Source organism: Pleurodeles waltl, chromosome 3_1 (genome assembly GCF_031143425.1).
Source record: "Pleurodeles waltl isolate 20211129_DDA chromosome 3_1, aPleWal1.hap1.20221129, whole genome shotgun sequence".
Taxonomy (NCBI): Eukaryota; Metazoa; Chordata; class Amphibia; order Caudata; family Salamandridae; genus Pleurodeles; species Pleurodeles waltl.
Window position 1 is genome coordinate 168,034,493 of NC_090440.1, and position 22,309 is coordinate 168,056,801.

Sequence of the window (22,309 nt, forward strand, 5' to 3'; positions counted from 1 at the left end):
AACACACAAACGTGTCATACTACATGTTTCCACTTTGATTTTTATTACTTTGAATACTCACCCCATCGCTCCAGCATTCACAGCGCCTTCACCAACTTCATCTCCAGTACCACTTCTTGGCTGGACCGTGGTACAAAATAAAAAATTGAGGAAAGACCCCGAGAATCTGCATCAGACAGGTAACTGTTTCTGAACCCCCAGTGGTCCCTGTGACTGGTGCCCCATCCAAGTACAGAGAAATAGCCGTACTAGCCAGAGCAATGCTCAATGTAGTCATCCTCTCCCTTACCTGGAGAATTGGTAGCTGAAGACATTAAAACTCAGCAGGGAATGTTTCCGCATGCTTCCACTGTTGAGTCTTTCTCTGGAAATTGGTGAATGTTTCTCACAGCATCCACTCATTCAGTTTCTGGGAGCAGTCCTAGGTACAAGATCAGAAAAATATTTTGTCCTAAAAGAATGCAGACTTCAAATCTTGCGGAGGCAGGTGCAGAAGATGGACAGTGACATGATTCACCTCTTCAAACCTGTCACACATTATGTTCTTTCTAAACTGTGTACTAATGTGTCTTCTCCAGGAAGAGTTGAATGGTTACAAATGGCTGGATCATTGCAGTTACAAGGGTGTGTGTGTGTTCCCCAGCACCTGTCAGAATGTCATGAAAAACGTCCTGCGAGGGCAGTTTGTAAACTTGCAGAATTGTTTAAGATGCAAAGTAGAAGGGCTTGCTTATGCAGATACCTCAAGCCAAAAAGCTTCTCACATGTATTGCCTGAACGATTTTTGGAGGGCAGAGATAGTGGATCAGAGAAGGCTGGCTAGAACACCTGAGGTCTGCCTCGCCAGAGGAGCCCAGCTGATCCCCTGATGAAGTAGAGGGCTGAGTATGTCCTTTGGCTGGTGAGGTCTCCATCTGTCTTCAGCCTCGGAGGTGAACTGCAGCTGTTGTATTCACTGTGGCTTGGATGACGTCTTGAGTTTGTGGTGTGAACCTTTCTGTGGTTTGAAGACCTTGGCACTGGCAGTCTAGGTCAAGCGGGAGTTGGAGGTATACTCTGGATAGATCTGCATCTGTCGTGAGTGATATGGCTTTCCTGTGACAGATTATATTGTCTAGGCCTCCTTTCTGCTGGGAGGACCCCTTGGCCGCTGATCCTGGAATAAAATCCTCTTCACATAAAGGTGAAAGTCACGGGAGGACAGTTGTTCCAGCAGACCAACATATATGTTTGCCAAACCTACTGATGTAACATACAAGCTACAGAGGTGTTTTGACTCCTAAAGACTTAATAGAAAATTACCCCCTAAAAATGTAGCAACCACCATTGAATAATAAATGCTAACACCTGCTCTGTGGGGGAGGGGGGTTGGGGGGGTTGCTAGGGGAGGCCTTGAGCCTAAACACTCGGACCCCACAGTGGTTCAGATCAGTTGAAGAAGCCATCTGACAGATTGAGCATAAAATGGGTGGTTTTGGACTCCAGGCAAGATTTAAGATTATAACTGAAATAACACAAGATCAGACTCTGTACTCGCTTTGTGAGGAAAGATATTCTGCATTAAACATTTGAGTGCTGAGACTTTAGCCCATTCCCCCAATTACCCTCATTAGGGTTGAACCTGTCAGTGTATGCACTAGCCCGACACTGTATACAAAACGGGGCTTGGAGAACTCACTGCTTACTATTGGTTGGCTTCCAGTCAGTCTTCTTTACAGCCTCCTTAATTGGCCAGTGCAGTTGTAACTTAATTTCCGGTCACTTCAGTTGAGCAGGGACCAGGCACACATTAATTCAAGTTAATTTTGTGCCCGTCCTCTGCTCCTGACGTGATTGAGGTACTACTACTCTCCTACTCCCACTGCTCACTTTTTTCTTGTATTAAATAGCCATGACCATGACTGGAGCCGAAGGCATTGTATTTATTTACATGAGCACCAGTTGCATTACACAAATTCACATTATTTTAATTATTTCTACTTAAAGTGATTTGCAGAGGATCATCTGGGTCATTGAGATGACGCTAAGACCTGGTTCTCCGGTTCTGCAGCTCTGGTCATACGGGTGCTCCCTTCTCCCTTTCACCCACTCCTCAATTTGGCTTCTTTGCTGCTATCTAGTACTTCAGTGCCTGCCTAGATGGAATGCAAAACGTGGGGTGGGCTCTGCAGTTCACTTACTTTCCTCCTTGCTCCCAATAAGCACCAGTTACAAACCTATTCATATTAATTGCGTTAATTTTAATTTAATGTGCTAGGAGCACCACTTGCATTACAGAAGCTAATATCAATTTAAACTGATTTGCCCAAGATCACCGGATGAGCGGATGCAGACGCTTTAATTTCCCCCCCCCCCCCCCCCCCCCCCCCCAACCCACTCCTTCATTTGGCTGCTTTGCTGCTGTCTGATGCACCCACCTAGATGGCATTCAAAAGGCTACATACACTTTTCATAACAACTGCAACACCTACGGTTTAGCCAGTTTTTGAGGAGGACTGCTTTACGGTCCATGCAAAACAGCCACACATGCCTTGAACTGAATGTTACCCTGTAAGCATCTGTTCATGGCAAGCAGTGCTGAGGATTCAGATGCGCCCACCCTCCTGCCCATCACCTGTTGCTGTTGCAGTTACTTAGCTTACACATGGGTGTCTCTTTACGTACTTACTTCACACTTGATTCTCGCCCACCTGCGGGAAAACTATTGAACAATGGAGTTGATACCTATGCGCATTATCACCAAGAGGAGTCACTGTGCCTTGTGACTGAAAATACTACTTTAAAGAAGAACGTGCACACATCCAGACCCAAAAGTAGATGGCAGGAGTAGGCAAAGCATGTGAATCTACAGGACTGCATGCCTCAAACAGATGTTTACAGGGTGAACAACATTCCTATCTTATTTCAGTGCACTAGTGTTGATAGGCGTGGCACACAAATGTAATTCGCTTCTCCGCCCACCCCAGGATAAGGCTAGTACCAATACCACCAGAGAAAAGGCCTCAAATGTGTTTTCTGAGAATTGTTTGCTGTGAGAACATAAAAAGTAAAGAGCATATGGAGCTGTTGGCAAAGATAATCTGCTCTCATTTGTTGGCTTTAGCTGTTGTATTGCATTGTTGTAGAGGGCTGTAAGCTTCTATGTGTCATTCGGATTTTCTGAATGTTTCTAAGCATGTTAAATTTTCATTCATTTTTTTTGCAGGTTCTTATTGCTAAGATAGTTACAAGTGCGAGAAGCCCTGGAGCAAAATGTTATGGAATAGTTACCATGTTGTCCAGTGGAGATGTACCTAGGTGCATCTCTCATCTTCATCACACAGAATTGCATGGTCAACAGATTTCAGTTGAAAAGGCAAGTTTACTTGAAAAAAGAAAAAAAGTACAGGCTTGTTTTTTGTTTTTTCCATTTTTTTTTTGTTTTTTTCTTTCCTTTATATAACCATTTTTTTTCTTTCGACAGTTGAAAAATGACACTTTCCGAAATATAAAAAAAGAAGTTGATGAAAGGATGGGTTCAAGCAGATTTGTAAGAGACAAGGCTGCTGGGGGCGACAAGAAGGCTGCTGGGGGCGACAAGAAGGCTGCTGGGGGCGACAAGAAGGCTGCTGGGGGCGACAAGAAGGCTGCTGGGGGCGACAAGGTGGAAAAGAAGATTTCTGGGGCTGATAAGGCTGCTGGGGGCGACAAGGCTGAAAAGAAGACTTCTGGGACTGAAAAGAAGGCTGCTGGGGGTGACAAGGTTGCAAAGAAGCCCCCTGGGGCTGAAAAGAAGGCTGCTGGGGGCGACAAGGTTGAAAAGAAGCCCCCTGGGGCTGAAAAGAAGCCTGCCCGCTCTGACAAAGGGACTACGAGCAGTGACAAGAAGCCCAACGATAAGACTGATGGGTAATTGTTCTTCTGCATTTATTCCAGATGCTTTCATGTGCATTAATCTTAGGAGGTGAACGCTTTATTTATTTACTTTTTTTTTTTTTTAAGAGATCAAACTTCAGCCAAAAAAGAGGATATTAAGTCTGATAAATCTGAAAAAGAAAGCAAAGAAAAGAAAACTGATACTATTGAAGAAAAAGAAGGAACATCTAGTGCTACCACTGAAGAGAGGTCAAAGAGCGAAGACAGAAAGCGAAGAAGTATGTGAAATATAATGGGTGTAGTAACCACTTCAATTTGCTGTTTGGCCTAACCTTTATTTTGATTTCCATAGGACTGAAATGAGAATGTATTCATTCTTTTACGTAAAACTTGCAGCTCCCTTATTGCTTCCTGACAGCACACCTTATCTGAAAGATTATGCCTAAACTTACATGGTACTAAATTGTTTCAAGTGTTCCGGAAAGCTAGCTGGTGTAAGACCAACTAAAGATTTAAGAAGCAGGTTTTAATGAATACCACCAAGAGAAAGACCGACTTTTGTGTTTTTTGCTAGATGCAAGTCAGCCATCGTCCTGTCCCACCATAAGATCAGCTCAAGTGATTAAAAGCGGTTGAGATCAGTTAAGAGATTCCACCATCGCATTTCTCAGTGAGATTTCCTGAGTTTTGATGATATGCTCAGACGTGAGTCATGTGTTTGCTTTGAATCCAGACTTGTGCTGTACTTCATTGTTGTGGCCTTAACGGTCTGGGCATGTCCTGGGGCTACTTTTGATCCTGCAAAACAAAGGCCGATTGCTTTTATGTCCACTGCCACTCCAGGCAGGATTATGCAGTCTGTTGTAATCATCGGACGATTAACTGGGGATTTATTTAAGCTGTTACCCATCACTATTATGTCTGTTAGAAGATGTTAATTTCTTACGTTCATGGACTTTGATGCAAGCTGACTGCCTTGCCCAAAAAATATTTCTGTATTAGTCATCTTAAATTCGCTGTTCACAGCTTCATGCAACTTTAATGTCCATGTGACTCAAAATAAACTTTACAAAAATGGGTAAGGCGAGGCATGGGGGCACTTTTCAGGCTTGTTTAAAACATTCCATGAGTGCATCAGTCACTAAGTGTGTTCATTCCGGCACTGATGTTCTTTTATTTTTGACAGATGCTATATCTTTAGTTAAGTGGCTGTAGTATCTGCTTCATAATGGACTCAGATATTGGCACTTGCTTGTCCCATCTTTAGAACCACTCACAATCCTCCATTAGCATGTGCCTTCAATGACGTTGGACTATCTATTTGGAAATTAGCTGTTTAAAAAAAAAAAAAAAAAAGTCCCAACCCTGCCTAATGCAGCAGAAGATTCTAAACCAGTTAGGAAAACTGAGTAGAGACTTCTGACCTGGAACAATCATTATACTATTACAGTTTAGTCTGGTGCCATATTTTCCATTAAGTAGCAAAGTACCTTTCTTTTTCAGATACGCTGACTCCTGAAGAGTTGGTAATTATAGACCAAACAAGAAGAGAGAAGCCAGCGAGAAGACCAACAAGACGACGGTTTGAACGGGTTAGTTCCTTTAAATGAGGCAGTTAGATTTATTTGGCATAAAACATGGCCTGGTCTTGGAGTAGATTTGATTGTACTGCACTTACTTTTATAGAGGGTTAAGGTGGCTTTTGAGGAAATTTGTGAAGGACACATGGTTACATGGTATGAATTCACCAAGTAACTAAATTTTTCATTAGGCTATGTGTACTGTTCAGAGTGCAGGACATTAACGCTTTTATTTTTAAACCTGTGTACTTTTGGCCCTTTGTTGGGTATACCCAGGTTGACATTTAAGATGTATATTTTGAATAAAGCCGACATTTCATACTCATTAAAAGTGTACTTTTAAGATTGATGATAGGTTTTTGATATCTGCTTTCAACATTTCACGTTCACCATCCTCATACTTAGTGCAAAAAAACACATTATTGTAATTACAGTCCAGTGTAAACTACTTCTTGTTTGATTGTGGTAGTTCTTCAAACAGTTGTACAGTCGGGCTGGTATTTTGTAAGCAGCAATAACATTTTGATGAGAAACCTTTTACAAAAGCAACATGCAGTCTAGACGGTGGTGGTGGTGGTGGTTCACATAAAATGTGAAGGGTTAGCAGTTAGGTACGAGTAACTTGGTCCTGTCAATAATATTGGTAAAGCCACATTCCTTCTATAATTAAAGCTATTCAGTTAAGCATATAGATGTGATATGTAAATATTTGCATCAACTTGTTGCTAAATCACTTTTAGTTTGAAGTGCCTGAGCTGCAAGTGCTGTGGAAACAAAGAATGATGCTAGACATTAATTTCCCCATGATCTGACTAAACAGTCTTGTTTGCACCATCCTTTGAGTCCTAAGCAGTAAAGTGTTTCAGGTGAGGATGAGGCTTATACCTTTAATTATCAGAACTTTAGCTAATGAGATGTGCTAAGCCCTCTACTCCGCCTGTAGGCCACCATACCTCAGATTTTATACCACAAGGTGGGCAGAGTACATAGTAAACTGCTCTCCGGGCTGGGAGAGGGATTATCACACGGGACTGTATGAAAGCTACCATCGCTAGAGAACTAATGATAAAAGTGAGTAATTACTTACCTAGCCCTGGCTGTTTCATATATCCACATGCTTGAATCCAATAATAAATACATAATATGGGCAGCAGGCTCACCTTTGTTAAACAGGTTTTAGAGGTCTTCTTGCCCCCCCCTTAGTAAGCTGCTGCGTTAACATTTAGGCAGTAGTACTTTAACTTGTTCCTGCTCTTCCAGGTAACTGCACGAAAGATATATTTTAAGGGCACACAATCGTAGAATACTGCAGTATCTTCTATGGTCCTGTAGAAAGTGTCCTCAATCTTCCCTGTCAGAGGTTTGGCCTTGCTGGAGCAAAAGGTGACCCAGGCTAATGACCAACGTGTGATTTCCTGTTTAGGCAGGGACTAGGCTTCTTCCTGGATGCCTAAAGGACATAAACAGCTGGACAGACGATATTAGGTTGTATGTCAATGTAGAACTTGACCTACCTGTGCTGATCTAGTGAGTTATGACCTCTCCGCTGACATGGAGGGATTAATATAAAAAAAGTTCAGAAAGACTGGCTCCGTCAAATAAGTCCGTGGTGACTTTAGACATAAATTTGAGGTTTTTGCTCAGCGGAGAAAATGTTCTTTTAGAGTAACTGCTTTCATCTCTCCTATTTTGTTGGTGTAGGAAGTTGACGTATGCACTATTTCAAAGTAAGGAATAGTATGCACAGAGTCCAAGGGTTCCCCTTAGAGATAGGATAGTGGCAAAAAGAGATAATACTAATGCTCTATTCTGTGGTAGTGTGGTCGAACAGTAGGCTTATCAAAGGAGTAGTGTTAAGCATTTGTTGTACACATACAGGCAATAAATGAGGAACACACTCGACAATTCCAGGCCAATAGGTTTTTGTATAGAAACATTTTTTTTCTTAGTTTATTTTAAGAACCACAGGTTCAAATTTTACATGTAATACTTCAAATGAAAGGTATTGCAGGTAGGTACTTCAGGAACTTTGAATAATCAAAATAGCATACACAGTCTTCAAATAAATCACACATAGCTATTTTAAAACTAGACCGTGCAATTTTCACAGTTCCTAGAGGGAGTAAGAGTTTGTTAGTTCTTGCAGGTAAGTAAACCACCTACGGGGTTCAAGTTTGGGTCCAAAGTAGCCCACGGTTGGGTGTTCAGAGCAACCCCAAAGTTACCACACCAGCAGCTCATGGGCGGTCAGGTGCAGAGGTCAAAGTGGTGCCCAAAACGCATAGGCTTCAATGGAGAATGGGGTGCCCCGGTTCCAGTCTGCCAGCAGGTAAGTACCCGCGTCTTCGGAGGGCAGACCAGGGGGGTTTTGTAGGGCACCGGGGGGGGGGGGCACAAGTTAGCACAAAGTACACCCTCAGCAGCACGGGGGCGGCCGGGTGCAGTGTGCAAACACACGTCGGGTTTCCAATGGAAATCAATGGGAGACCAAGGGGTCTCTTCAGCGATGCAGGCAAAGGGGGGGGGCTGCTCGGGGTAGCCACCACTTGGGCAAGGGAGAGAGCCTCCTGCGGGTCGCTCCTGCACTGGAGTTCCGATCTTTCAGGTCCTGGGGGCTGCAGGTGCAGAGTCTTTGCCAGGCGTCGGGATCTGGGAGTCAGGCAGTCGTGGTCGGGGGGAGCCTCGGGATTCCCTCTGCAGGTGTCACTGTGGGGGCTCAGGGGGGGGCAACTCTGGCTACTCACGGTCTTGCAGTCGCCGGGGAGTCCTCCCTGAAGTGTTTCTCCACAAGTCGAGCCGGGGGCGTCGGGTGCAGAGCAGCAAGTCTCACGCTTCCGGCGCGAAACGCAGTTGTCTTGAAGTTGCTTCTTTGGAAACAAAGTTGCAGTCTTGGGTGAACCGAGCCGCTGTCCTCTGGAGTTTCTTGGTCCTTCTAGAGCAGGGAAGTCCTCTGAGGATTCAGGGGTCGCTGGTCCTGGGGAAAGCGTCGCTGGAGCAGTGTCTTTAGAAGTGGGGAGACAGGCCGGTAGAGCTGGGGCCAAAGCAGTTGGTGTCTCCGTCTTCTCTGCAGGGTTTTTCAGCTTAGCAGTCCTCTTCTTCTTAGGTTGCAGGAATCTGAGTTCCTAGGTTCAGGGGAGCCCCTAAATACAGAATTTAGGGGTGTGTTTAGGTCAGGGAGGGCAGTAGCCAATGGCTACTAGCCCTGAGGGTGGCTACACCCTCTTTGTGCCTCATCCCATCTGCAAGATGGAGGATTCCTAAGTCAGTCACTTCAGCTCAGGTTGCCTTAGGGGCTGTCCTGACTGGCCAGTGACTCCTCCTTGTTTTTCTCATTATCTCCTCTGGCCTTGCCGCCAAAAGTGGGGCCGTGGCCAGAGGGGGCGGGCAACTCCACTAGCTGGAATGCCCTGTGGTGCTGTAACAAAGGGGGGTGAGCCTTTGAGGCTCGCCGCCAGGTGTTACAGCTCTTGCAAGGGGGAGGTGATAAGCATCTCCACCCAGTGCAGGCTTTGTTACTAGCCACAGAGTGACAAAGGCACTCTCCCCATGTGGCCAGCAACATGTCTGGAGTGTGGCAGGCTGCTAAAACCAGTCAGCCTACACGGGTAGTTGGTTAAGGCTTCAGGGGGCACCTCTAAGGTGCCCTCTGGGGTGTATGTTACAATAAAATGTACACTGGCATCAGTGTGCATTTATTGTGCTGAGAAGTTTGATACCAAACTTCCCAGTTTTCAGTGTAGCCATTATGGTGCTGTGGAGTTCGTGTTTGACAGACTCCCAGACCATATACTCTTATGGCTACCCTGCACTTATAATGTCTAAGGTTTTGCTTAGACACTGTAGGGGCACAGTGCTCTTGCATTGGTGCCCTCACCTATGGTATAGTGCACCCTCCCTTAGGGCTGTAAGGCCTGCTAGAGGGGTGACTTATCTATACTGCATAGGCAGTGTGAGGTTGGCATGGCACCCTGAGGGGAGTGCCATGTCGACTTACTCGTTTTGTCCTCACCAGCACACACAAGCTGGCAAGCAGTGTCTGTGCTGAGTGAGGGTTCCCCAGGGTGGCATAAGATATGCTGCAGCCCTTAGAGACCTTCCCTGGCATCAGGGCCCTTGTTACCAGGGGTACCAGTTACAAGCGACTTACCTGGATGCCAGGGTGTGCCAATTGTGTAAACAAAAGTACAGGTTAGGGAAGAACACTGGTGCTGGGTCCTGGTTAGCAGGCCTCAGCACACTTTCAAATCAAAACATAGCATCAGCAAAGGCAAAAAGTCAGGGGGTATCCATGCCAAGGAGGCATTTCCTTACACAGCCCGTAGGGACCTTCCCTGGCCACAGGGCCTTTGGTACCAGGGGTACCTTTTTCAGGCGACTCAACTGTGTACCAGGGCTGTGCCAATTGTGGAACCAAAGGTACAGTTTTAGGGAAAGAACACTGGTGCTGGGTCTGGTTAGCAGGGTCCCAGCGCACTTCCTATCAAAGCTGGCCTCATCACTAGGCAAAAAGTGGGGGGTGACAATGCCTACAGTAGCATTTTCCTACAGACACGTTGGTGCATTTTACTGCCATTGTAATGTGCTGTCGACTCATCTCAATGACAGAGTAATTTAAGCAGGTGAATCTGTAAAATAGACAAGCTGTAGTTATGTTGATGTAACTTGTTTCCTGAGAGTTGACCTAGTAGGAAATAGCCAGTTGGCTCAGTCTTGATTAGCCATTGTTAAAGTAAAAATGATCCATTAAATGTATGTAGCAGTTTCTGGTTTTACTACAAGTTGGTGCAAATGCCACAATTTAACATCCTTTTTCCTAAGGACCAGGTGCACCAGAGAACTACATGTTATATTTCTCCAATGTACTTAAAATACTTCTCTTAGGTGCATCATTTTAAAATATATATATATATATTTATTTTCGGTGGCATGTGTAGCTGCAGGTACACATGCTGTGCACATCCCGCCATCTGGTGTTGGGCTCGGAGTGTTACAAGTTGTTGTTCTTCGAAGAAGTCTTTTCGAGTCACGAGATCGAGGGACTCCTCCCATTTCGGCTCCATTGCACATGGGCGTCGACTCCATCTTAGATTGTTTTTTTTCTGCCATTGGGTTCGGACGTGTTCCTTTTCGCTCCGTGTTTCGGGTCGGAAAGTTAGTTAGAATCTCGAAAAAATCGTCGGTATTGTTTGCGTTTGGTATCGGGTTAGTTATAACAGATCGACACCGACTTTTGAAGAGCTCCGGTGGCCCTTCGGGGTTTTTGATTCCCCCCCCGTCGGGGCCTGGTCGGCCCGGCCACGTGTTTCTTCAAGGTTGATGGAACGGACCCCATTCCGCTTCTGCCCAAAATGTCATAACAAGTATCCATATACAGATCAGCATCTGGTCTGTAACTTGTCTGTCTCCAGAGCACAAGGAGGATACCTATGAAGCCTGTCGAGCGTTTCGGTCGTGGAAGACATTAAGAGACCGAAGAGCAAGAAGACTGCAGATGGCGTCGACGCCAACAGGACAAGGGTGTTTTGAAGAGGAAAGCTTCTCCATCCATGAATCGGACTCAGACGAGCTCGATCCCGAAGAAAACGCCGAAAACCGTGAGTAAGAAGTCGAAACATAAAACTCACGAGAAGACAACAAAAGCCCAGGGGACGCCACCGCCAACAGGCCATGGCTTAACCCAAAAAATAGGTGACAGATCATCTGCACCGAAAAAGGGCATGCATGTGGCGAAGTCATCCGACTCCGGTCGAGATACCGCCACACAGCTATCTCGGGCCTGAGACAGCGGCACCGAGACAGTGGCACCGTAATGGTTCGGCACCGAGACACCACGACGCCGAAAATAAAGAAGGTTGCCTCGGAGCCCAAAAAGGCGACCGAAAAAATTTCGATTCCGAAACATCCAGCCTCGGAACCGAAAACAGGTTCCTAGACAGAGGAACAAGGATTGTCCTCCCAGATGCAAGGACATAAGTTCGGAGAGGAACTTTAATATGTTGAGCCAGACTACACTCAAAGAAGGCTCCACATTCAAAAAGACACAGGGAAGATAAGCACTCTTCCCCCAATTAAGATGAAAAGAAGACTTGCCTTTCAAGAAAAGGACAAGCAGCCACAGGCAAAGGTGGCAAGACAAACAACTCCACCACCATCAATGCACACATCACCGGTAGCCACTCCACCACTGATGCAATCCCCGACTCATACTACAATGAGTCAAGATGATCCTGATGCATGGGACCTTTATGATGCTCCTGTATCAGATAACAGCTCAGACTGTTACCCTACAAGGCCGTCGCCACCTGAAGACAGTACATCCTACATGCAGGTGGTCTCAAGGGCAGCTGCGTTTCATAACGTCACCTTGCATTCAGAACCAATTGAGGATGACTTTTTATTTAATACACTCTCCTCCACTCATAGCCAATACCAAAGCTTACCTATGCTCCCGGGAATGCTAAAACATTCAAAACAAATATTTCAGGATCCTGTTAAAGGCAGAGCCATAACTCCAAGGGTGGAAAAAAAGTAAAAGCCACCACCAACAGACCCTGTTTATATTACGCAGCAATTAACACCAGATTCTGTGTTTGGGGCAGCTCGCAAGAGAGCAAACTCTCATACCTCGGGAGATGCACCACCTCCAGACAAGGAGAGTCGCAAATTCGATGCTGCGGGTAAAAGAGTTGCAGCACAAGCAGCAAACCAATGGCATATTGCCAATTCACAAGCACTTTTGGCAAGATACGATAGAGCTCATTGGGACGAAATGCAGCATTTCATAGAACACTTACCCAAAGAGTTCCAGAAAAGGGCACAACAAGTGGTAGAAGGACAAAGTATCTCCAATAATCCGATACGGTCATCAATGGACGCAGCAGATACAGCTGCAAGAACAGTAAATACTGCAATAACAATAAGGAGACACGCATGGTTGCGTACGTCAGGATTCAAGCCGGAAATACAAGCCGTGCTGAATATGCCCTTTAATGAACAGCAGTTGTTTAGGCCGGAAGTCGACACTGCTATTGAAAAACTCCAAAAAGATACTGATACTGCAAAAGCCATGGGCGCACTCTACTCCCCACAAAGCAGAGGCACATTTCTCAAGACACCATTTAGGGGAGGGTTTCGAGGTCAACCTACAGAGGCCACAACCTCACAAGCAAGGCGCACTTATCAAAGCCAATACCTCAAAACAAACAGTGACTTCCAAGTCACACATCCCCAACACATAACACCTGTGAGGGGGGGGGGAGACTAAGACTATTTTACAAACATTGGGAGGAGATAACAGACACCTGGGTACTGGCCATTATCCAGCATGGTTATTGCATAGAATTTCTCAAATTCACTCCAAACGTACCACCGAAAACACACTGTCAAAAGAACATATAAATCTTCTAGGACTAGAAGTTCAGGCATTACTACTAAAAGAAGCAATAGAATTAGTACCAGAAAGGAACAGGAGTTTACTCTCTGTACTTTCTCATACCCAAAAAAGACAAGACTCTGAGACCTCTATTAGATCTCTGAACATTAAATACCTACATCAAATCAGATCACTTTCACATGGTGACATTACAAGACTTAATCCCACTACTCAAACAAGACTACATGACAACACTAGACCTAAAGGATGCATATTTCCATATACCGATACATCCTTCACACAGAAAGTACTTCAGGTTTGTATTCCAAGGGATACATTACCAATTCAAGGTGTTGCCATTCGGAATAACAACTGCGCCAAGAGTTTTTACAAAGTGCCTAGCAGTCGTAGCTGCACATATCAGAAGGCAGCAAATACCTGTGTTCCCGTACCTAGACGATTGGTTAATCAAAACCAACACGCTAGAAAAGTGTTCACAACACAGAGTATGTCATAGAAACCCTCCACAAACTAGGTTTCACAATCAATTACACAGTCACACCTTCTGCCGTGTCAAACACAGCAATACTTAGGGGCGACAATCAACACAGCAAAAGGGATTGCTACTCCAAGTCCACAAAGAGTTCAGGCATTTCACAATGTAATACAGGCCATGTATCCAAATCACAAAATACAAGTCAAAGTGGTGATGAAACTCTTAGGCATGATGTCCTCATGCATAGCCATTGTCCCAAACGCAAGGTTGCACATGCGGCCCTTACAACAGTGCATAGCATCACAGTGGTCACAGGGTCAAATTCTAGATCTGGTGTTGGTAGACCGCCAAACATACACCTCGCTTCAATGGTGGAACAGTATAAATTTAAACCAAGGGTGGCCTTTCCAAGACCCAGTGCCACAATATGTAATAACAGATGCCTCCATGATAGGATGGGGAGCACACCTCAATCAATACAGCATCCAAGGACAATGGGACACTCACCAAAAACAGTTTCACATAAATCACTTAGAACTATTGGCAGTATTTCTAGCGCTGAAAACATTTCAACCCATAATAAGCTACAAACACATTCTTGTCAAAACAGATAACATGACAACGATGTATTATCTAAACAAACAGGGAGGCACACACTCAACACAGTTGTGTCTCCTGGCACAGAAAATATGGCATTGGGTGATTCACAACCATATTCGCCTAATAGCACAATTTATTCCAGGAATTCAGAACCAGCTAGCAGACAATCTTTCTCAGGATCACCAACAGATCCACGAATGGGAGATTCACCCCCAAATACTGAATACTTACTTCCAGAGTTGGGGAACACCACAAATAGATCTATTTGCAACAAAGGAAAACGCAAAATGCCAAAACTTCGCATCCAGGTACCCACAAGATCAGTCTCAGGGCAATGCGTTATGGATGAGTTGGTCAGGGATATTTGCTTACGCTTTTCCCCCTCTCCCACTCCTTCCATATCTAGTAAACAAGCTGAGTCAAAACAAACTCAAACTTATACTAATAGCAACAACATGGGCAAGGCAACCTTGGTACACAACACTACTAGACCTCTCAGTAGTGCCTCATGTCAAACTACCAAACATACCAGATCTGTTAACGCAACACAAACAGATCAGACACCCAAATCCAGCATCGCTGAATCTAGCAATCTGGCTCCTGAAGTCATAGAGTTCTGACATTTAGACCTTACACAGGAATGTATGGAGGTCATAAAACAAGCTAGGAAACCTACCACTAGACATTGCTATGCAAATAAGTGGAAAAGATTTGTTTATTACTGCCATAATAATCAAATTCAACCCTTACACATCTGCCAAAGTCATCGTAGGATACTTACTACATTTGCAAAAATCAAAGCTAGCTTTTTCTTCCATTAAAATACATCTTACAGCAATTTCAGCTTACCTCCAAATTACGCACTCAACTTCTCTATTTAGAATACCAGTCATAAAAGCATTTATGGAAGGTCTAAAGAGACTTATACCACCAAGAACACCACCAGTTCCTTCATGGAACCTCAACATTGTCTTAACACGACTCATGGGTCCACCTTTTGAGCCCATGCACTTTTGTGAAATGCAATACTTAACATGGAAAGTTGCATTTTTAATTGCCATCACATCTTTAAGAAGAGTAAGTGAGATTCAAGCATTTACCATACAAGAACCATTTATTCAGATACACTAGCGTAAAGTAGTTCTACGAACAAATCCTAAATTTTTACCAAAAGTCATATCACCGTTCCACTTAAATCAAACAGTAGAATTACCAGTGTTCTTCCAACAGCCAGACTCCGTAGCTGAAAGAGCACTACATACATTAGACATCAAAAGAGCGTTAATGTACTACATTGACAGAACAAAACTAATACGCAAAACAATTATTTATTGCTTTCCAAAAACCTCATACAGGAAATCCAATTTCTAAGCAAGGCATTGCTAGATGGATAGTTAAGTGCATTCAAACCTGTTATCTTAAAGCAAAAAGAGAACTGCCTATTACACCAAAGGCACACAACTAGAAAGAAAGGTGCTACCATGGCCTTTCTAGGAAATATTCCAATGACCGAAATATGTAAGGCAGCTACATGGTCTACGCCTCATACATTTACCAAACACTACTGTGTAGATGTGCTAACAACACAGCAAGCCACAGTAGGCCAAGCAGTACTACGAACATGCTTTCAGACAACTTCAACTCCTACAGGCTGAACTACCGCTTTTGGGGAGATAACTGCTTACTAGTCTATGCACAGCTTGTGTATCTGCAGCTACACATGCCACCGAACGGAAAATGTCACTTGCCCAGTGTACATCTGTTCGTGGCATTAGTCGCTGCAGATTCACATGCGCCCACCCGCCTCCCCGGGAGCCTGTAGCCGTTTAGAAGTTGATCTTGAACATCTGTATTTGTAAATATATATATTACTTTAAACTACATTATGTACATACGTATTCACTCCATTGCATGGGCACTATTACTAGCATATACAACTCCTACCTCACCCTCTGCGGGGGAAAACAATCTAAGATGGAGTCGACGCCCATGCGCAATGGAGCCGAAATGGGAGGAGTCCCTCGATCTCGTGACTCAAAGACTTCTTCGAAGAAAAACAACTTGTAACACTCCGAGCCCAACACCAGATGGCGGGATGTGCACAGCATGTGAATCTGCAGCGACTAATGCCACGAACAGATGTACACTGGGTAAGTGACATTTTCCTTTTTAATTATACCTTATTTCTCCTTAGGAGCCGATTAGGAATAAGGCGTTTCCAAGCAAAATGAAGTATGAGTACCAAGGTAAAAAAATGATCATGCCATTTGAAAGGATCAAGGCATATCGCATCAGAGAACACTTGGACCGTGTTGATAGACTTCGCCGTGCTGTAGAACTGAGAAGGTATGTTTCAAAATGCAGACTTTTCTTTTTTGTCTGAGCCCTCTTAACTTGTGTGGGAGCTTAATTTATGGCATTTCAAGTTGTCAAATACCAATGAGGAAAATTGTACTTCTCTCCAGGCAACATCCTGGTTCTGAAAACCTTTGAAATAACTCCTCCACAGAAGCAGTTTGTGCCATCAACCCCCCCCCCCCCCCCCCCCAATTGTATCTTTTTCCAAGCCTATGGATATGAGAGCGTGCTGCATATAGGTGCCAGCTGATGTTTGTTCTTCCTACACCCTTTAACACATCTGGAGCTCTGCTCCTACATATTTCAGTACGCTACAAAGCCTTTTTTTGGTTTTGTAAATCAACTGCCATTGCCATGAAGACATGCTTGAAATCATATTGCACATGCTGTCTGTTGGAAGCTGGCCTGCTGTGTGATGGTCACCTATGGTGTTGGCACCTTGTACCAAGTCCAGGCAACCCCGATTAGTGAATGTAGGCAGTGTCTAGACACTGTTGCCCCTGAAGACATGCTTGAAATCATATTGCACATGCTGTCTGTAGGAAGCTGGCCTGCTGTGTGATGGACACCTATGATGGACACCTATGGTGTTGGCACCTTGTACCAAGTCCAGGCAACCCCGATTAGTGAATGTAGGCAGTGTCTAGGAAGATGGGGCTCTCTAGAGCTAGCTGTGGATAAGCAGCCAAGACACATCAAGGAGACATGCCAAGCTTATGCAAAACTACAATAGTCATGTAGCAACTTTTCACACATGAACGGAACCACAGTGTTACAACAAAAAGGTACTCTAGATTAGGTAAGTCCCCCAACTGAAGGTAAGTACACACTATATACAGTAGTGATTAGGAATTGGCAGAAGAAGAAAACGAGCATTGACAAGGATTAGTGGAAAAAATAGGACCCTAGAGGAGGGCCAAACCATATACTAAAATAGTTGATTGTGAAGTCCCCTATCCAAGGATATGGAGTTTAGAGAGAAGCTGGAAGAACTAGGTACCCCCAAAGGTGAACACTTAAGTGTGACAACCACCCCCCCCCCCCCCCCCCCCCCCCCTTTCCAGTGACCAGGATAGCCAAGGTAAGTGTAAGGAAATGCCTCCTTGGCATGGTTACCCCCTAACTTTTTGCCTTTGCTGATGCTATGTTTTGATTTGAGTGTGCTGATGCCTGCTAACCAGGCCCCAGCACCAGTGTTCTTTCCCTAACCTGTACTTTTGTTTTCACAATTGGCACACCCTGGCATCCAGGTAAGTCCCTTGTAACTGGTACCCCTGGTACCAAGGGCCCTGATGCCAGGGAAGGTCTCTAAGGGCTGCAGCATATCTTATGCCACCCTGGGGACCCCTCACTCAGCACACACACTGCTTGCCAGCTTGTGTGTGCTGGTGAGGACAAAACGAGTAAGTCGACATGGCACTCCCCTCAGGGTGCCATGCCAACCTCACACTGCCTATGCAGTATAGATAAGTCACCCCTCTAGTAGGCCTTACAGCCCTAAGGCAGGGTGCTCTATACCATAGGTGAGGGCACCATTGCATGAGCACTGTGCCCCTACAGTGTCTAAGCAAAACCTTAGACATTGTAAGTGCAGGGTAGCCATAAGAGTATATGGTCTGGGAGTCTGTTTTACACGAACTCCACAGCACCATAATGGCTCCACTGAAAACTGGGAAGTTTGGTATCAAACTTCTCAGCACAATAAATGCACACTGATGCCAGTGTACATTTTATTGTAAAATACACCCCAGAGGGCACCTTAGAGGTGCCCCCTGAAACCTTAACCAACTACCCGTGTAGGCTGACTGGTTTTAGCAGCCTGCCACACTCGAGACATGTTGCTGGCCACATGGAGAGAGTGCCTTTGTCACTCTGTGGCTAGTAACAAAGCCTGCACTGGGTGGAGATGCTTATCACCTCCCCCTTGCAGGAGCTGTAACACCTGGCGGTGAGCCTCAAAGGCTCACCCCCTTTGTTACTGCACCACAGGGCATTCCAACTAGTGGAGTTGCCCGCCCCCTCCGGCCACGGGCCCACTTTTGGCGGCAAGGCCGGAGGAGATAATGAGAAAAACAAGGAGTCGTCACTGGCCAGTCAGGACAGCCCCTAAGGCAACCTGAGCTGAAGTGACTGACTTTTTAGAAATCCTCCATCTTGCAGATGAAGGATCCCCCTAATAGGGATAGGAATGTGACACCCTCCCCTTGGGAGTAGGCACAAAGAGGGTGTAGCCACCCTCAGGGCTAGTAGCCATTGGCTACTGCCCTTCCTGACCTAAACACACCCCTAAATTCTGTATTTAGGGGCTCCCCTGAACCTAGGAACTCAGATTCCTGCAACCTAAGAAGACTGCTGAGCTGAAAAACCCTGCAGAGAAGACGGAGACACCAACTGCTTTGGCCCCAGCTCTACCGGCCTGTCTCCCCCCTTCGGAAGAAAAGTGCTCCAGCGACGCTTTCCCCAGGACCAGCGACCTCTGAAGCCTCAGAGGACTGCCCTGCTCTAAAAGGACCAAGAAACTCCAGAGAACAGCGACCCTGTTCACCAAAGACTGCAACTTTGTTTCCAAAGAAGCAACTTCAAGACAACAGAGTTTCCCGCCAGAAGCGTGAGACTTGCAACTCTGCACCCGACGCCTCCGGCTCGACTTGTGGAGAAACAACACTTCAGGGAGGACTCCCCGGCAACTCCGAGACTGTGAGTAACCAAAGTTGTCCCCCCTGAGCCCCCACAGCGATGCCTGCAGAGGGAATCCCGAGGCTCCCCCTGACCGCGACTGCCTGACTCTCAGATCCCGACGCCTGGAAAAGACCCTGCACCCGCAGCCCCCAGGACCTGAAGGATCGGAACTCCAGTGCAGGAGTGACCCCCAGGAGGCCCTCTCCCTTGCCCAGGTGGTGGCTACCCCTTGGTCTCCCATTGATTCCAATTGAAAACCTGACGTGTTAGCAGCACGGGGGCGGCCGGGTGCAGTGTGCAGAGGGTGTACTTTCTGTGCTAACTTCTGGTGTCCCCCCCCGTGCCCTACAAAACCCCCCTGGTCTGCCCTCCGAAGACGTGGGTACTTACCTGCTGGCAGACTGGAACCGGGGCACCCCCTTCTCCATTGAAGCCTATGTGTTTTGGGCACCACTTTGAACTCTGCACCTGACCGGTCCTGAGCTGCTGGTGTGGTAACTTTGGGGTTGCTCTGAATCCCCAACGGTGGGCTACCTTGGACCCAAACTTAAACCCCGTAGGTGGTTTACTTACCTGCAAGAACTAACAATTACTTACCTCCCATAGGAACTGTGAAAATTGCACTAAGTGTCTAGTTTTAAAATAGCTATGTGTGTTTTATTTGAAAAGTATATATGCTATTGTGATTATTCAAAGTTCCTAAAGTACTTACCTGCAATACCTTTCATTTGAAGTATTACATGTAGAATTTGAACCTGTGGTTCTTAAAATAAACTAAGAAAAGATATGTTCGATGGCATCTGTCGCTGTAGATACGCATGTTTTGCAATAGCTCGCCATCTGGTGTTGGGCCGGAGTGTTACAAGTTGTTTTTCTTCGAAGAAGTCTTTCGAGTCACGGGACCGAGTGACTCCTCCTTTTGTCTCCATTGCGCATGGGCGTCGACTCCATCTTCGATTTGTTTTTTTTCCGCCATCCGGTTCGGACGTGTTCCTGTCGCTCTGAGTTTCGGAACGGAAAGATAGCTAATTTCGGAAGATATTCGTCGGTATTGTTGCGTTCGGGATCGGCGTAGTTAGATTCAACACCGCATCGAAGATCGAAGAGCTCCAGTGCCCTTCGGGGTAGTTTTTCGATCCCCCGTCGGGGCCTGGTCGGCCCGACCGCGTGCTGAAGAACGCCGATGGAACGGACCCCGTTCCGTTTCTGCCCCAAATGCCACAATAAATACCCCTATACAGACCAACACTTGGTCTGTAACCTGTGCCTGTCACCTGAGCACAGTGAAGACACCTGCGAGGCCTGTCGTGCGTTCCGGTCCCGAAAAACACTCAGACCGTCGAGCCAGAAGACTTCAGATGGCGTCCGCGCCGACAGCCCACCGAGAGTTCGAGGAACAAGAAGAGGAAGGTACCTTCTCGATCCAAGACTCAGACTCCGAAGGATTCGACGATACACAAACCGTGAGTAAGACGTCAAACCACACAGAGGAAGATTTACAAGGCCCAGGCCATGGCTCCACCCATAAATTCGGTGACCGACCGTCGGCACCGAAAAAGGCCCAAACAGTGCCGAGATCGTCCGACTCCGGTTGAGACACCGGCACGCAGCCTTCTCGGGACCGAGAAAGTGCTGGAGACCAGCCTCGACACCGAGATGCCGGTGTGGACACGGCTCGACGCCGAGACAGCGGCACCGAAGAAGATCGACGCCGAGAGGTTTCGGCCCCGAAAAAGAAAAAAGTCACCTCGGAGCCGGAAAAACACGCAGACAGGGTTTCGGTGCCGAAACAAACTGCAAGCGACCCAGCTTCAGGCTCTTATACAGAAGAGCACTCGCTAACCTCCCAAATGCAAAAGCATAGGTTTGAGGAAGAGCTACAATCAACTGATGTGGACCATACGCAAAAGCGTATTTTCATACAGCAGGGGACAGGAAAAATAAGCACCCTTCCCCCCATTAGAAGAAAGAGAAGGTTGGAGTTCCAAACTGAACAGACACCACAACCAAAAGTGGTGAAAAGAGTTACCCCACCACCCTCTCCTCCGCCCGTGATTAACGTCTCACCAGCACAAACTCCATCACACTCCCCAGCTCACACCACCATAAGCCAGGGTGACCAAGATCAAGACGCATGGGACCTATACGACGCCCCAGTGTCGGATAACAGTCCGGAGGCATACCCTACGAAGCCATCTCCACCAGAGGACAGCACCGCGTATTCTCAAGTGGTGGCTAGAGCAGCACAATTTCACAACGTAAGCCTCCACTCGGAACAGGTCGAGGATGATTTTTTATTCAACACACTCTCCTCCACCCACAGCTCATACCAAAGCCTGCCTATGCTCCCTGGTATGCTCCGGCACGCAAAACAAATCTTTAAGGAGCCGGTCAAAAGTAGGGCTATCACACCAAGGGTGGAAAAAAAGTATAAGGCTTCCTACAGACCCGGTTTTCATCACTACACAGCTGCCACCAGACTCTGTCGTTGTAGGAGCAGCTAGAAAAAGGGCCAACTCCCACACATCTGGAGATGCACCACCCCCAGATAAAGAAAGCCGCAAGTTCGATGCAGCTGGTAAGAGTCGCAGCACAAGCTGCAAACCAGTGGCGCATCGCGAACTCCCAGGCACTACTTGCGCGCTATGACCGAGCCCACTGGGACGAGATGCAACATCTCATTGAACATCTGCCCAAGGACTTACAAAATAGGGCAAAACAAGTGGTTGAGGAGGGACAGACCATTTCCAACAACCAGATCCGCTCCTCCATGGACGCTGCAGATACAGCTGCACGGACAATTAATACATCTAACTATCAGAAGGCATGCATGGCTCTGAACGTCTGGATTTAAACCAGAGATTCAACAAGCAGTTCTCAATATGCCTTTTAACGAAAAAGAACTGTTCGGTCCAGAAGTGGACACAGCGATTGAGAAACTCAAAAAAGATACGGACATTGCTAAAGCCATGGGCGCACTCTACTCCCCGCAGAGCAGAGGCAATTACAGCACATTCCGTAAAACACCCTTTCGAGGGGGGTTTCGGGGTCAGAGCACACAAGCCAGCACCTCACAAGCAACACCGTCCAGTTACCAGGGACAGTATAGAGGAGGTTTTCGGGGACAATATAGAGGAGGGCAATTCCCTAGGAATAGAGGAAGATTTCAGAGCCCCAAAACCCCTACTACTAAACAGTGACTCACATGTCACTCACCCCCGCCACACAACACCAGTGGGGGGAAGAATAAGTCATTATTACAAAGCATGGGAGGAAATCACTACAGACACTTGGGTTCTAGCAATTATCCAACATGGTTATTGCATAGAATTTCTACAATTCCCTCCAAACATACCACCAAAAGCACAA

The 22,309-nt window shown here is 46.2% G+C and overlaps 1 protein-coding gene across 7 annotated transcripts in view; it reads left to right on the top strand.

The window, feature by feature from the left end:
• SLTM (SAFB like transcription modulator) overlaps positions 1-22,309 on the top strand; it is a 183,905-nt gene that overhangs the window by 54,743 nt on the left and 106,853 nt on the right. For all 7 annotated transcript variants that reach the window (XM_069222087.1, XM_069222082.1, XM_069222083.1 and 4 more), the window contains 5 exons: positions 3,206-3,355; positions 3,464-3,888; positions 3,982-4,133; positions 5,359-5,447; positions 16,098-16,249. In XM_069222087.1, the coding sequence (XP_069078188.1) occupies positions 3,206-3,355; positions 3,464-3,888; positions 3,982-4,133; positions 5,359-5,447; positions 16,098-16,249 (968 nt within the window). The remainder of the gene's footprint in view (positions 1-3,205; positions 3,356-3,463; positions 3,889-3,981; positions 4,134-5,358; positions 5,448-16,097; positions 16,250-22,309) is intronic.